Below are 16,708 nucleotides of genomic sequence, written 5' to 3'. Positions count from 1 at the left end.
CTCCTTGGGCAATGCTTTTCTACACTTGGTTTCCCTTCTCACTGCAGACACTCCAGGAAGGAGAGGGGAGTGGGCTCTCCTGCATGTTGAGCCCCCACTGTGTGCAAAGGCTCAGACTCCATGTGCAGTTTCCTTCAACCTATGCAACCCCTAGAGCTGGGCATTGTCCCCATCGCATGTGTGCTGCTTTGATAGAGGAAGCAGCTGGCCCCAGGACTCCCGACCAACCAGTGACAGAGGCACCTTACGTCCAGGTCTGCCCAAATCTACAACATTCGTTCTTTCTACCTGCCTTCCCCTTTTCCTGATTCTAGCATGGCCTTCCAGATCAGATGAGGGAGGTGGCTGCAGGATGATGCCTGTGCACATTATGGTTTCTTTGGAGGCCACATACGTGCTTTCTCACTCAATCAGGTCAATCAGGTTTTTATGAGGACCTACTGTGCACCTGGTGAAGCCTTGTCTCTCTCCAGGCTGCAGGTGGCATGAAGATATACCCACGTTGCTCTCTCCAGGCCAGCACACAGTAGGCCCAGTCAGCCCTTATTGAATGAATGATGGGCCTCAGACTCACAGTCTGCCCCCAGGAAGGGAGCAGGGAAGAGGCAGGCCAGTTGGAGCAGCTTCAAAGCTTCAAGAAGTGCTGTTATGGAGGAGGGGGCAGTGGGCAGGGAATAGGGGTCAGGAAGACCACCCAGAGGCCGCAGTGGCTTCTGCTGATGCTGCTCATGCCCCAAGTGCCGGCAGAAGCCCACTTGGTCTCCAGCTGACTCCATCCTGCATCTCAGACTTCACAGAGGTTTTATTTTCCCAGCTGTTCTGTCAGGGGAGTCCCAGAGCATACTAAAAGAACAGTGTAAATCTTTCTCTGCTCATCTTCTCAGAAATCTTTTTTAAAAGCAGGATTTTGGAGAGCTGCCAGCCTCTTATCCCTCCACCAGAGACTGGCATTTAGCTGTGGAAGTGTGGGGCCCTCCCAGCTCTCCCTTCCTGCTCTGGGAGAGGTTCAGATGTTAGAGTGTCCAGTCCTGTGGCTGAGTGTCCTCGTCCGGCAGCCCTGCCCAGCCAGGGCTCCCCACTGTCCTTGAAAGCTCCGCCCTTGGCCCCTTTCATCTGTCGAGAGAGACAGAGAGGGAACCAAGGAGTCAGTAGAATCCAGTGCTCCGCAGATGCAGGCAAGCTTGAGGGGACCAAAGAGCTAAGTGCTACCCTCCCCTTTTAGGTATATTGCTGTTTTCTGGTAGTGAACATAATATACCTCCATTCTGGAACATTTGGAAAATACTGAGAAGCAGGAAGGACAAAATAATAATCACCCATAATCCTGCCACCCAGGGAGAAGCGCTGCAGGCATCCTGGCACATTACTCCTCAGTTTCATTTTCTTTTCTTCCCAGTGTGATTTTTTTTCTCTTAACTGAGATCATACTGTAAGATGTGATTTAGTTGCTTTTGACCCCACTTAACATTCAAATATATCACACATTCATGGCATTACTAATGCTTTGGAATGATTGTAAAATGTGATTCTAACAGCAGCATGAACTTTGACACGTGCAGGTATTATATCACTGACCCTAAAGCCCTCGGTTTCGGGGTGCGTTTGCTGGTAATCCCAGTGCTAAGTGACCGTCTGCCGGAAGATGCGGCTTCATTTCACTACAGGTGCATCATGGGAAAGCAATATGGCCGCCCTCAGGGCACGGAGTGTGGGGTCACCTCTCCCTCTGGCTGTATCATTTCCAGGCTGGAAACTGTTGAGCAAAGGTGGTATCTACACTGAAAATTAGTTGCTGTGCCCAAGAAACCCCTTACTAGCTGTGTGGGCAGGTCATTTCCCTCCTTTTCTTCAGCCGAGTCATGGAACCCCTCCCCCACAAGATCGGATTCCGTGAGGATTTCAGGAGATAAAGCAGGTCAGGTACAGAGCAGAGTGTCTCATACATACAGCCATTTATAATTGTTAAGCTACCATGGTTACCAGGATTTTTATCTCTTGACTCTCTTGTCTAGTATTTTATCAGGGTCACCAAGGCCACCCCTAGGCTCCATAAGGGCTCACGTATTCAGCGTACGGTTGTACTCGCGGCTAAGGGAAAGGATACACAGCACAGTGAGCACGGGGAACAGCACGCGGGGCCAAGTCTGGAGGAAACCAGGCACAAGCTTCGGAGTCCTCCCCCTGTGCAGCGCACAGGGTGAGCTTGATTCCTCCGGCTCTGAGTTATGGCAACGCATGTGAAGTCTTGTCTACCAGGGATGCTGGTTAGAGACTCACTGCCAGGGGTCTTTAACTGGTGCTAGTCAGGTAGGCATCTCTGCCTATACCCACATTGCAGATCCCCCCCCGCCCCGGTTTGCACAAATAGTCCATGGTGAGCCACCCTTATCAATTCAAGAATGGTGAGAATACTCAGAATCCAAGCTCCCAGAGGCTAGTCCAGCAGGCCTTCATAAGAATGCAGTTGTGAGCCTGCTCTGTTAGCTCTTTTCTGCACGGGTATGCTAAGAGGTCCTATTTCTTGTGTTTGGACCACTTCAGGATTGGAGAGGTGGGGTGCTGGGACAGATGTCCTCACTTCCACAGGACAAACCTGAGGGCCAGTAGAGGGAAGAGACCTAGGACCTGGTCTCCTCCTCCACGTGCGGGGTCCTGAGAAGAGGCAAGTTCTGGATAATAGGAGTGTGTCCATCATTGTGCCCTTCCCTGCTAACTTGTGCATCTGTCTTTCTGTCTCTCTAGGCCCTCAAGGGCTCCAAGAAGCTGATGCTGTCTGTGTACTCAGCGGGGCGCATCCCTGGCGGCTACGTCACCAACCACATCTACACCTGGGTGGACCCTCAGGGCCGCAGCATCTCCCCGCCCTCAGGCCTGCCCCAGCCCCATGGCAGCACCCTGCGGCAGCACGAGGGTGATCGGAGAAGCACCCTACACCTCCTGCAAGGCGGGGATGAGAAAAAGGTGAGTTGCCCGGCCTTGGCCAAACCAGGCCTCCTGGAGGTGGAGGGCTGGCACAGGTGGAAGGCTGCCCCCCCACCCCATTCTCCTTGCCAAACCCAGAACAGAGAAGCTTCTTAGATGCTGGAAGAAGGAGCTTGGTTCTATTGGGGCTCTGGCCCTCCCCTCTCCCTCAGGTCCCTACTGAAGGGTTTACTTTGCTTTTCCTTTTGACCTGTGCAGCATATATCACAGTGCAGGCTAAGCTGCTCCAACGGAAGAGTCCAAATACTATAATTAATTAATATAATGGAGGTACTGGGAATTGAACCCAGGACTGCACTGAGCTATACCCACCACGCCACACCTCCCTATATTGTGATTTAAATAAGCTACGTTTCCCTTGCTCCTCACATAGCAGAGTAAAAGGGACTGTCTAAGCTGGTGGGGCTGGTCTGCTCTCCATCTGCCATCCTCTGGGATACCGCCCCCTTATGCTTGAAGCCTAGTCCCCATCCAGCCTTTCAAGCAGAAAGGGGGACAGAGAAATCTCAGATGATTTACACTAGAGATGATTTAACTTCTCAGTGGTCCAGACCCAGGCACATGGCCAAACGCAGCTGCCAGGACTCCCAGGTCCACAGGGAACCTTTTGCTATGTGGGTCTCAGGTTCTAAGGAACAGAAATGAGAAACAGGTCTTGGTCATTTTCCACAAAGTCAGAATTTACAAGGGTGTAGGCAGCTCCAGAATTGAAGCTGGGGAACTCAGGGTGCAGCCTCCAGGAGGAAAGGGATCCCACCATTTTTATTCTCTGCATCCTTCCCCTCAAGATTCATGTTCCAAGGAAGCACCTGATTGGCTGGTGGAGAGGTGCACTTTGATTGACAGAAACACCACAACTGTGGCCAGTCTGGGAGGGGTTGTAGCCCAAAGCACTATGGTGTGTTATAACCTGAAGAAGAGGGCCAGGGGCATCAGTAGATGCCCCCTCCAGAGGTTTCCTCCCCAAGACCATGACTGTTTCTTTAAAAAAAATTTAGGAAAGAATGAGATGGTTCCCCTGATGTTTTAAGGTTCACTCTGTGCTGTTTGCATTGAGCCCTACGGTTGCTCCTGGGACCAGGAAAGTAATTCCTGCGAGCAGCTCTCTGGTGTTTTAAGACCTTGACACAGCTTGGGGCTTTGAGCCTCTGGAGACTCTTTCTCAGCTCTTCTTTCCTGTCGATAAGACCATAACATTTATTTAATGTGTTTTGTGTTCTTTGCTCAAATGTCAATACTCAGGAAGTGGCAGTGAATTCTGTGCCAGGCGAGAGGCGGCGGGGTAGCTGGTTAGTATGCACCGTCAGAGCCTGCCTGGGCGTCTTCGAGGTGGCCAGGGCTGACTGGTGGCAGAGGTGGGCTCGAACCCCCCACCCCACCAGGCGATGTTGCTCTCTGACAATCTTGAGAGAGCAGCACAGCCTGTGGCACTGGGTCATTTTCAAGGCCAGCCTTCCAGGGTTGGTCAGAGAACTGGCTTTATCTTTTTCTCAAGCCATTCCCTGTGTAGGGCATGATCTTAGAGTAGTAATTATAGCCAATGAAGAGCTGGCCATGTGCTGGCTTTGTGCTTACAGCATCTTTCTGAATCCTCGTGACTGACCTGTGGGGTAGGTGTCCTTACCCACATTTTACAGATGCAAAATTAGAGACTCAGAAGGCACTGCGGCACCTAGGACTCATTGAGTGAGCCAGTCCATACCGGGTGAGCACCCGTGGTGTGCCTGACGCTGTTTCGGGAGGTGGGAATAGAGAAATGGATAAGAGACATGAGGCCCTGCTCTGGGGAGGCTTCCAAGTGAGCTTGGAGATCGTAGGAGGAATGTGACAATAATCCAGAAATGAGCATAATTGAGCCAGATAAGGTGGTGAAGATTGATGGAAGGAAATAAAATCAGGAGCAAGGATAGAGAGTGATGGGCAGGGAGGCGCTGCTGCAGTTGAGGTGGGCAGGGAGGGCCTCTGCGGTGACGACTTCTGAGCCGAGACCCAGAGAGGAAGATGGAGCTGCCATGTAGCGCTCCGGGTGCTGAAAGTCCTGAGCACCAAGGACAGTGCGTGAGGCCCTGAGGTGGGAACGAGCTTGGCACCTTCAAGGCTTAGAGAGAAGCCTGTCACTGGGATGGTGGAGTGGATGGGAGGCTTGGGAGGACATAAGGTGCCTCCAGGAGTCTTGGAATGACTTATGTAGGAATGCAGAAGGCAGAGGCTGAGAGAATCACACTCCGCTCCAGGGAGGACCCAGGTACCTCAGGAGGCAGGAAATACCCTGGGCCACACCAGAGAGGCCCTCAGATTTTACAGCTCCAGGCTGAAGCTTCTACACTCCCCTGGGCCTCCTCTTGCTGATACAGTGTGGAACCCCCATTTCCCTGTTGAAGAAAATGTCTCCGGAGGCTCACTTCTGGCTCCTGGTCTGACTCTTCTCTCCAGCGGCCTGGTCTCATCTTCTAATAGTCCAAATAGCCACGACCAGACTCCTGGACTTCTTGTATGCCAAACTTCCAGAATCCTACCCTTAACCCCAGTGGGGCCGCACCTCCTAGGGAAATGAGTTCTCAGGGCAGTAGTGACGCAGAAATCACACATAGCAAAGTTGCCCTTGGAAACCCCCTAAGCTGTCCACCGAAATTGGTTCTGGTGTTGCAGCTCTTGCTAGAAATGCTCTTCTCCACTCTGAAGGCTGAAAACCATCCCACGAGGCTGAAGGAAGGAATGGAAAGGAAGATGGCAGGTAGCTCCTCTGGGAATCAGACCTGTCTGCTCTCAAGTCACCAACACGTTTTCCGAGGCCTACAGAGTTGTTCCTCATTCCAGCTTCTTGTTCTGTGCTGACCCCAGCCTCTGTAGTACAGATGTAGTCTCTGTGTGTAATAAACTGGAGCAGATCTGCGGTGGGGGGTTAACGTCAGTGTGGAAGGGAGAGTGAGACACTGGAGCCAGGCTGCCTGGGTTCAAATCCTGGCTCCATCACTTGTCATCTGTGTGGCCTTGGACAAGTTACATAACCTCTCTGAGCCTTGATCTCCTCTTCTGGAGACTGGAGACAGTGGCAGGGCCTACTACCCCGACTACTACGTGAGGCTCTTGGTTCTGTGCGTTGGTACACCCATAGTGCCTGGGTCAGTGCCTGGCACAGTATAGTTGCTCGGTATTTATTACATGAATGACTGAATTAAAATGGAGGACCCAGACGCCCCCTACCGCCTCCCACCTGGATCACTGGCCCATGAGCAAGCGTCAAGTCTTGTTCCACTGTGGTCTCTTGCTCCCACGCAGACAAGATGGGACCCAGCTTGGTATAGAGGAGAGGAGGCATTGGGACTGGGTGTGAAGTCTGGTGTATAAGAAAACCCTGCAGTTCTCCCTCTGTGTTTCTCCTTTACATCACACTTACAGTGCTTCTGACACCTGATGTGTGGGTCCTCAGCTTCCATTACTTTGCTGAAGTGACTCACGAAACTCAGGAAAACTGTTTACCTACTGTTTACCAGTTTATTATAAAAGGATATGATAAAAGATACAGGTGAACATCCAGATGGAAGAGATGTGTAGGGCAACTAGTGATTGGATGGGAGCTGCTCCAAGGAGGTTGTGACCTTAGGTGAGCCAGTTCCTGGGAGGGACTCAGCCATCAACAGCCAACACTCCAGCCCAGGGGCCCCTCTGAGGACAGGGATCCAGTCAGATTCTTCCCTGAATCTGTGCGCAGCCCAACGCCTGGCACAGAGTTGAGGCCCGGTTAGCATTTGGACAGAGTACCAGTGATGGCTCACGTGTGCATGGCCTGTCCCAGTCTAGGAAGGGGCCCACGTTCTCTCTCTCCCATGAGGATGTCTTCCTCATTCTTCCCAGATCATACCTGCCCAAGCTCAGCCTGATGGCTTGCTCGAGGGACACTGAAGATAATGACAACAGCTGACATTTCACAAGTGCTTCTGCTGTGTCATGACTCTAAGTGCTCCAAGTAGATAAACCCATTCATCACTCACAGCCACCCAGCAAAGTAGGTGTGGTTGTCTCTCCGACTTTTTAGATGAGAAAACCCAGGCACAGAGAGGCAGAGTAACTTGCCCATTGTTAACGCACCTAGCGAGGTCAATGCCAGGATTAAACTTCAACAGTCTCTCCAGTGCCTGCACACATAACCACCAGTGTCACCTCCCAAACACACAGACCTGCATGTGATGGGGGACCAGGGTGGGCCTTGAACCCAGGTCACCTCCAACCTATCCCAGCCCTGGAGCTGCACCGGGCAAGGAGGGGCTGGGAAGTTGTTCCAAAGTCTGACCTCATGTCCCCAGTGCCTGCTGTTCTCCAGACTCTGACACTTCTGGGTGACTGCTCACAGGTCCTCCTGTGTGTTATGTGGGCCTCGCGGGTGCTCTCCTTACTCATGCAGTCATCCTGTCTGATGGAGAACCAGGGGGCTGGGTCTGGATTAAGGGGCTGGGACCACCCCATTGGGCAGCATCGCCTGGCACTGTCCTACGGGGCTGGGCCTCCCTGATGTGCCGCAGAGTTTCCAGTCTTAGAACCATATCTTTAAGAGTCATTCTGGGCTCTCTCCTGACAATGGCCTGCCAGCCAGTAGACACCAGCTGTGGATGTGTGGCCTTGTCTGGTTTTATCGTGTGCAAAATAGAACCAACAATGACTAACTATTGAGCATTTACTGTGGGCCAGAGATGAGCCTACATTTGTCTCTCAGTTTGATCCTCTCCCTAGTAACCTTATAAGGCAGACACACTTTTCATCCTCATTTTATAGGTGAGGCGGTTGAGGCACAGAGAGGTGAAGTAACTTGCCCAGGGTCACACAGCTGGGTCTCCCCCTGGTCAGTTTGGACTTGAGTCTGTCCAAGTCTTTAGCACCTCCACCCGCCCCCTAGGGAGGTTGAAGAATGAAATGAGATAATAATCGGAAAAGTCTTCTCCTGGTGGCGCAGGGCCCTTCATAACTCTTGGATAAATGATTTTTCGGAAGTAGAAAGCTGGTTGGATGGCTTCCCTAACTCTATGACGTTTGCCCTCCCCTGATGCCTGCAGGGACCCCTGACACCTCCCTCTCCTGTGAGCGGTCACACTGTGCTCTCTTGGGGTCCCCAAGAAGAAGAAGACCCCCAGGAAGGCAGGAAGTGCCTGGGGAAGTGGGAGACCCCCGGGTTGGGGGGAGAGCCCCAGGGAGGCAGGAGACCCCTGGAAAGACAGGAGATTCCTGGGGTGGCAGGTGGTGGCACCCTGAACCTAGACTCAGCTTTGATCCTGAGGAGGGTAGATAGAAGCTGAGGGAACCTGGGGAGACCCTGGGGTCTGACGGGCACTCCCTGACTGAAGGGTGTGTAGCCAAGGATGGCCAGTGGAGGCCAAGAGAGTCCGTGGCCCCCGTGGTGTGAAGAACACGTGAAAACCTGGAGTGTCTAGGGTGTTAGCACCAGGGGGTCCCTAGAGGTCATCTCCTCAGTGCCTGCCTTTTACTGCACTTGTAACTGTGACCCAGGGACAGAGAGAGACTTCCCCAAGTCACTCAGCAAGTCAGAGGCAGAGGTGGGGCAGAAACCGGAATGTTCCAGGAGACCCTGCAGGCAGGAGTCGGTGTGCCCTTCAGAGTCCAAGAGGGAGCTCTGCAGCCTGCCATTCCCTGCAGTTCATGGTGCCCTCCAGGCCCTCGAATGCTGTCTCCTCTCCCTCTGCAGGTGAACCTGGTGCTGGGGGACGGCCGGTCCCTGGGCCTCACCATCCGTGGGGGAGCTGAGTATGGCCTGGGCATTTATGTCACTGGTGTGGACCCGGGCTCTGAAGCAGAAAGCAGCGGGCTCAAGGTGAGAGGCCCTGACTCTATGGGAGGAAGGGGGTGCCGGGCTGCATGCGTGGGGGTGAGGGAGGGAAAGACCTGTGTGTGAAGCTCTGTGTAGCTAATTTCAAGCAGACGTCCAGCAGAGCAGTCAGCACCACCCTAAGGATCAGTCCCAGCTGGGAGCCCTCCCCTGGCCAGTTCACAGCTCAGAGCGAGCAGCAGGAGCCGTCCCCCCACTTCTGCTCCCCGAGTTCTCCTAGCCATCCTCAGAGTGGGGCAGCCTCCCACGTGGTGCTGGGCAGCAGGCCAGCTTGCGCTCTTGGTGGCTGCTGTTTTGCAAACATTGCTGATGGCCTGTGATGGCCCTGGCTTCAGGATTTATTGTGGTACCTGGAGAGGGAAGAGGAGGGAAAGCTGCCGGCTGGGGTGGGGTTGCACCGGGCAGCTCCAGGGCTGGCGTTCGATTCAAGGCAACAGCAGTTATTGAAATAATAGCATTAGTTCCTATTTTAAAGAGGGCGAACTGCGTGCCCAGCTTTTGTAATTGACTTCACTCATATCATCTCGTCGAACCTTATGCTGTCCCGTAGGGTGGGTTGTTATTACTTGCATTTTCTGGTTGGAGAAGCTGAGGCATGGAGAGGTTAAACAGACTTGCCCAAGGTCACACAGCCAGTGGGTTGCAGAGCAGGATCTGAGCCCAACAGTTTTGAATCCAAAGCCCACAGTCTTAACCGCTGCTGTGTACCCGCTGCTGGGGAGGGCCAGGAACTCGCTTAGAGCTTTGGGAGAGGTGACAGTGAGTGAGACTGCCCTCGAGGACACTGGACCCAGGACACAGATCACCTAGATAAATGGCAGCATGAGTCTGGGCTAAATCCTGGTGGCAGGGATGCCACGACAGCAGTGAGGTGGAGCGGTAACCCTGGGAACAGGTGGCATTTGAGCCAGGTCCTGTGGGATGAGAGAGGCTGATGGGTAAAGGGGCTGGGCTGCAGGAGTGTCTACTTGAAGGAGCCACATGGTTTGACCGTGTGTGACTAGGTGGGCAACTGGTGCCTGTGAGGCCTGGGGAACAAGCACAAGATGAGGGTATGTCTTCCAGGCAAAGGGCCTTGCATGCCTACTAATGGAGGGGAAGCTGATTCTCTGTGCCCACAAGAAGGCTCGTGGAGGATCCGAGGTGGTCAGGAGACCCCTTGAGCCACGTCGTGGTGGGTGAGGCTGGAGAGGCAGAGAGACAGGGCATCTGTCAGGGTTTCTCAGGAAACATGCACACTGGGAAGAGCCCTGGGGCTGGAGTCGGGAAGACCGGGCTCAGATCCCAGCTTGGTTGCTTTTGCTTTGGTAGCTGTGTGGCTCGGAGAGTCCCTGTGCCCCTCTGAGCTCCCCTTCCTTCTCCCAGGTAATAACAATAAATAGCATCTCTTTCTCAGGATGACTAAAAAGGAAAATATGAGGAACAAACTGACAAAATTAACAATAAAGGTTAAATTTATTGAGTGCCTGTGTTATAGGCTGAATGTGTTCCTCCCAAATTCATTTGTTGAAACCTTAACCCCCAACGTGGTGGTATTGGGAGGTGGGGCCTTTGCGATGCGATTAAATCATGAAGATAGAGCCTCATGAATGAGATTAGTGCCCTTAGAAAAGGTACCCCAGAGAGCTCCCTAGCCCTTTTTCTGCCTTGGAAGGATACAGTGATGTATCCAGCTGTTTGCAGCCCGGAAGAGAGTCCTCACCAGAACCTGACCACACCGGCACCCTGATCTCAGGCATCCAGCCTCCAGCAGCACAAGAAAGAAATATCTGTTGTTAATAAGCTACCCGATCTGTGGTACTTTGTTATACAGCCCAGGCTGACTGAGACAATCTGCTCTTTCCCAAGTACTTTATGTCATAAAATTACCTAAACCTCACAACACTTCTGTGAAAACAGTTCTTCTGTTAGCCCGCTTTACTGGCCCAGTATCTGGGACTCAGAGAGCTGCACAGCTAGTTAGAGGCAAAGCGGGGATTGCCATCCAGGATTTGAGATTCTGGTTCGAGAACTGTGCTCACAGCCAGGCCAGCTGGGCAGGTGGTAGATGCCCCACAAATGTTGGTTGGGTCTAGGTGGTTCTGAAATGCCCTGGGTCTCCGGCTTGCTATGCTCTCAGCCCATAAAGATGGTACCTCGTTGGAACTCCAAAAGGAAATACTATGGTATTCTGTATGCAGATTGTATTTAATAAATTTGTTGTTTTTAAATTAATTTTAGGCTTACTAAAAAGTTGCAAAGAGTTTACCCACTTATCCTTCATGTAACTTCCTCTAATGTTAACATCTTATATAACCATGGTGCGTTTGTCAAGACTAAGAAACTAACATTGGTGTAATACTGTTAAACTACAGTTTATTTGGAGTTTGCCAGTTTTCCCACTAAAGCCTCTTTTCCATTCTAGGATACAGTTCAGTTTAGCATAGTACATTGCACTTAGCCTATATGCAGTTTTAATTCCATTTATTTTTCCCCAAAATTTCAAAAAAGATTGAAGTCAGTTTCTAAACACTGAGTAAAGTTTTTTTTTTTTTTCTGAATGAGTAAGTGAGGAAATTTGGAGGAAGAAAACTGGGGGCAGAGGGAAAGAGATAAAGCTGTGGTGAGAGTCTTTCGCAGAATACTTGCCGTGTGGCATTGCAAACCTAGCTACAGGCAGCACACAGATTTGTATCTGAGCTTCCTGGCAGCCAACACAAAGAGGGAAGCAGGTCAGTGACACTTGTAAGATGAAAACAGACCAACTCTGCTGGAGAAGCCTCGTTATTCCCTTCCTGAGGCTTGAGAGCAGTTTTCCACTGGTCCTCGTTAGAGAGGATATTGTGTGATGACATAAGCAGTGTCTTCAGTGACAGGAAGTGCATGAATAGGTTCCATACTTTGTTGAAGGTGAATACATTCTTATTGAATCCATGGTAAGAGAAAGAAGGAACGTCGGAGAGAGGTGACAGATTCTGGGCAGAGAGGCTTGAGCACCTCTCTGTCCTCTCTCTCTTTTTCCCACCACTGCCTCGCCCCCATCACTGACAGGTGGTAGCTTCTATTATCATGTTATCCACTTATTAAGCACTTGCTATGTCAGGCACTGTGCTAAATGCTTCACATTATCTACTAATGCAGCAGTGTATGAAAAAGGAATGTTCTTATCCCTTTTTGACAGGGGGCAGATTCAGGAGCAACGGTAAGCAGCTTGCCCAAGGTCGCCCAGCTAGAATGGCTAGATTTGAAGTCTCACCTGCATGTTCCAAGTCCATATTCTTAACCACCATGTTCCATCCCTTCCAGGGATAATGTAGGTGTTACTGTCACCAGTTTACAGCTGAAGAAACCAAGGCTTATAGAGATAAAGGCCAAATTCTTTCTAATGTAGCTGGGATTTGAACCCAGGCCTGATAGAGTCTGGGGTTGCCCTGTTGTAGGGGAGGACAGGAGGCCTAGGACCCGCCCTGACCAGCTGTGTAAGGGTGGACATGTCCTCCCCTCTCTGGGCCTTGGTCAGCCTGCTGGGACAGTGAGCAGTTGAACAGTTGGGCTAGCAGATCTCCAAGGATTTCTCCTAGATCTGCACATTTTCCTGGCCAGCAGGTGCCCAGGCACCAGGAACATGCTCTGTTCTCTTTCACCTACAGGTTCCTGTACCTTCAGAGAGATGCCAAAGTAGGTAGCCCACTGGCAGATCCCTCTTTTGTGTGGAAGGAAGGGAGGGAGGGAGGGAGGGAGGAAGGAAGGAAGCAAGGAAGGAAGGAAGGAAGGGAACATTACCTGCAGGTGGTGGGTCTCCCTGGCTGCCCCTCCTTCCCTTCCTTCCATTTAATCAGCAGGTATTTACCAAGGATTCCTGTGTGCCTGGCACTGTGCTTGCCCTGCAGCTTCTGAGCTGAGCAAGACACACACAGCCTCTGACCTCCTGGAGCTTATTTTCTAGTGGGAAGACAAGGGGGAAAGTTCTACAACTGTTTAATTACAATTGTGATAAATACGAAGACGGTGAAGCACATGGAATCGTGTGTGTCTCACAGGGGTGACTAGCTTTGGTAGTAGATATCGAGGAAGGCTTCCTGGAAGAAGACACATTTCAGTTGCAATTTAAAAGAAGAGAAGAAAATGAATTATGTGAGAGGGGAAAGGAGAATTTCAGGCAGAAAGAACAGCAAATGCTAAGTCCCTGAAGTGGATGCAAGGGAAGACCCGTGTGGCTGAATGCAGAAAGCCAGGCTTGGAGAAGATGCCAGATGATGCTGTGGAGGCGAACAGCCAGATCTCACAGAATGTGTATGGCACCCAAGACTGCAGCCGTGAGAAGATGATGCTCGAGATCTTCAGTTATTAATACGGAAGGATGTCCATGGTGTGTTATTAGGTGAGAAACATAGGCTGTCAAATCACATGTCTGTCAGGATCTTGTTCATATTGTACATGTATGTAAAAATATGCCCAAAGAAATGTCTATACCGACATACACCAAATGCCAACAGTGATTAGCTGGAGGTGGTAAGATTATGGATGATTTTCATTCCATTCTTTCATCCTTATACAGTGTCTGAACAGAGCAAATACTACTTTATAATCACAGAAGCAGCAACAACAAGGTGATTTCCATTTTGAAACAAGGCAGAGGAAAAATAATCCATAGAAGTTTTTCCGTTACTTTAGTTTGCTTCTCAGTTGCAGGCAATCAGAGGTTTTATTTGCTCATAAAATGCCTGCCTTCAGTAAAGTCCTTTCCATCTTTTGGTCCCCACTGCAGTAAAGCATTTTATATTCCCTGCCACTATTTTACTTTCCCCTCCAAGGTCCCTCGCATATGCTAACACCTGCCTGCACTCACTTGGGCTTCAAGGACTGATTAATTCTGTTTATTGCCAATGCACTTTCCATAGAATTAGGCATATTGAAATGGAATAAAGGGGCTTGGCTGTGTGGGTGGTGGAGCCAAGAAGAGGCTTTATTTGTAAATAGGGCTCCTTGCCACTGTGTGGAGCTTTCCTGGGGTGACAGTGCTCCTTCCGCCTGGCTTCCAGCTGCTCCCTTCGCTCCTGAGGGTCCATGTGAGTCCAGCCAACACTGCTGGGAGGAGACGCTCCTCGGAGGAGGTCGGGCACTTCCCAGCATTTACCCCGGGGGTGGCCCTGTGGAACTTGGAACTGTCCCACCCTCCCAGCAGGAGCTGGCTCCCTCTTTGGCATTTATCCTTAGCCTTTCTTGTTCCTTTGCGCCTGCTCCCAACAAACCGCACCAAAGAATGGACCGTAAAACCTTGTTTGTTCCTTTAAGGGCAGCCAGAATTGACTGGCATTTTACAACAATAATAATGATAGAGACTGCTGTTTATTAACCCCTTATTATGAATCAAATACTGTGCTGAACACTTTTTTCACACTTTTATTTAATCTTCCCAGTAGCCCTAAGGTGGGCATTAATAGTGCCATTTAGTAGATGAGCAGCTGAGGCTCAGAGAGGTGCAGTGACTTGCTCGAGATCACACAGGGATCTGGCCCCAGCTCCTCAGGTCCTTCGTGTGCTTTGCTCTGCCACTTCTCTAGCACCCTAACTTGACTAGATATGAAAAGAATGCAGAGAGAGGAAACAAAGGCCGCTTAGTCTTCTTAGAAGTCACCGAGCTTCTGAAGCCCAAGGTGGTTGTCCCTGATCCTAGTCCGCTCTACATACTTCACCCCTGAGGTCACCCCAGGGTGGGAGGCTCATTTCATTTCTGCCAGTGGGTGTAGGAAACCATCTATATGCACAGATCCCAGCCTCCAACCTTCCCATTTTACTCATGGGGAAACAGACCAGAAGAAGGAAGAGGACTGGCTGAGGATCATGAGGATCAGCACAGAGCCCCAGACAGAGCCCCTCCATCATCCAGCAGTTTGACTTTGCCTTCTGACTGTGTCTCTATCCCGAAATAGTTCTGCTGGAAGAGAATGCACCCAGCAAACGCTCCAAGGCTGTTTCTTGTGTATTCTTGGTGGGAAAGGGTGTGGCTACTACATAATACTTACTTAGTAAGGAGCCTTTAAAAGTATTTTTATCTTTGATTGTGGCTGATTTCACAGCAGTCCTAATGAAGATGACAAAAATTACCTGTTAATAGCTATGCAATTCCTAACAGTTAAAAATCTTAGATAATAAGGGCATATTGCAAACAACCCTCTGTAAATTCTACAACTTAGATGAATGGACCAATTTCTTGAAAGATACAGACTACTAACACTCAAGAAAGAAAAACAGCTGACCTGAAAGTCCTATATATGTGTCAAAGAAATTGAATTTTAGTTAAAAACTATCCAAAAAGAAAACTCAGGCCCAGAAGCTTTCACTAATAAACTCTAACAAACAATTAAGGAAGAAATATTATGCAATCTCTTCCTGAAAATACAAGATGAAGGAGTATTTCACAACTCATTTTCTGAGGCCAGCCTTGTGTAATATCAAGAGCAAACAAACACATTTCAAGAAAAGAAAACTACAGACCACCATTCTTTATGAGCACAGATGTGAAAATTCACAACAAAATTTTAGCAAAATAAATCCAGCAGTTATAAAAAGGGTACTATACCATGACCAAATGGGTTTTATCCAAGGAATGCAAGGCTGGTTCAACATTTGAAAATCAGTGTTACTAACTTAATAAAGGAGAAAAAATATGTGATCAGAAAAAACATTTAACCAAATTCGGTGTCCACCTATGATAAAACCTCTAACTTCCTTAACTTGATGAAGGGCATTTACACAAACCTACAGCTAACATATTTAATGGTGAACAACTAAATGCTTTCTTCTAAGATTGAAATAGGGCAGAAATGTCTTCTCTCACCACTCTTATGAAGTATCATACTAGAAGTTATAGTCAATGTAATGTCAATAGAAAAAATAAAAGGCATTCAGATTTGAGAAGAAGAAATAAATCTCTATAGAGACTGATTGTCTACATAGAAAATTCCAAATAATCCTCAAAAAAGCTCCTAGAACTATTAAGTGAGTTTAGCAAAGTGGAAGGAGACAAAATCAGCCTACAAAAGTCAATTGCATTTCTATATGCTAGCAATGACAACTGGAATTCAGCATTAATAAAAGCAATGCAGTTTGGAGTAGCACCAAAACTTTTTCGGTCTGAATAACAAAATATGTGTTGTGTTTGTATGCAGAATACTCTAAAAAAGTAAACGGAGAGATATACTGTGTTCATGGATAGGAAGACTCATTAAGGTGCCAAGTCTCCCTAATTTGATCTAGTTTCAGCACAACCCTGATTCCAATTGCAGCAGGACTTTTTTGTAGATATTTACAAGCTGACTGTAAATGTTGTAATGGAAAGGCAAAGAAACTAGAGGAGCTAAAGCAATTTGGAAGCCGAAGACCACTGTTAGAAGACTCACTACTTGATTTCAAGACTTACTTTAAAACCATAGTAAATAAGACAGTGCAGTATTAGTGAAGGACAGACTCATAGATCAGTGGAACAGAGTAGAGTCCAGAAGTAAACCCACACAAACATACTTAACTGATTGTTGGCAAAAGTGCAAAGGTCATTCAGTGGAGAAAAGGATAGTCCTTTCGACAAATGTTGTTGGAACAATTGGATGTCTATATGCAAACAAATGAACCTCTACCTCAATCTCACATCTTCTATGAAAATTAACTCAAAATAGATCATAGCCCTAAAAGTAAAAACTGAAACTGTACTACTTCTACAGGAATACATAGGAGAAAATCCGTGTGGCTTTGGCATTAGACAAAGAATTTTTAGATATGATATCAAGACCCTGGCCCATAAAAGAAAAAATTGACGAAATGGACTTCATGAAAATTAAAAACTTTTGCAATGAAAAAGACACTTTTAAGAGAATGAAAAGACACACCACACAGCCTTGGAGAAGTCAATAT

The 16,708-nt window shown here is 49.1% G+C and overlaps 1 protein-coding gene across 5 annotated transcripts in view; it reads left to right on the top strand.

The window, feature by feature from the left end:
- The window catches only part of WHRN (whirlin), an 80,488-nt gene that overhangs the window by 21,417 nt on the left and 42,363 nt on the right, over positions 1-16,708 (top strand). For all 5 annotated transcript variants that reach the window (XM_072959990.1, XM_015245379.3, XM_072959988.1 and 2 more), the window contains exons 2-3: positions 2,743-2,961; positions 8,678-8,803. In XM_072959990.1, the coding sequence (XP_072816091.1) occupies positions 2,743-2,961; positions 8,678-8,803 (345 nt within the window). The remainder of the gene's footprint in view (positions 1-2,742; positions 2,962-8,677; positions 8,804-16,708) is intronic.

Source organism: Vicugna pacos, chromosome 4 (genome assembly GCF_048564905.1).
Source record: "Vicugna pacos chromosome 4, VicPac4, whole genome shotgun sequence".
NCBI classification, from domain to species: domain Eukaryota; kingdom Metazoa; phylum Chordata; class Mammalia; order Artiodactyla; family Camelidae; genus Vicugna; species Vicugna pacos.
The sequence above is the reverse complement of the archived record's forward strand: the minus strand, read 5'-3'. Positions and strand labels throughout refer to the sequence as shown.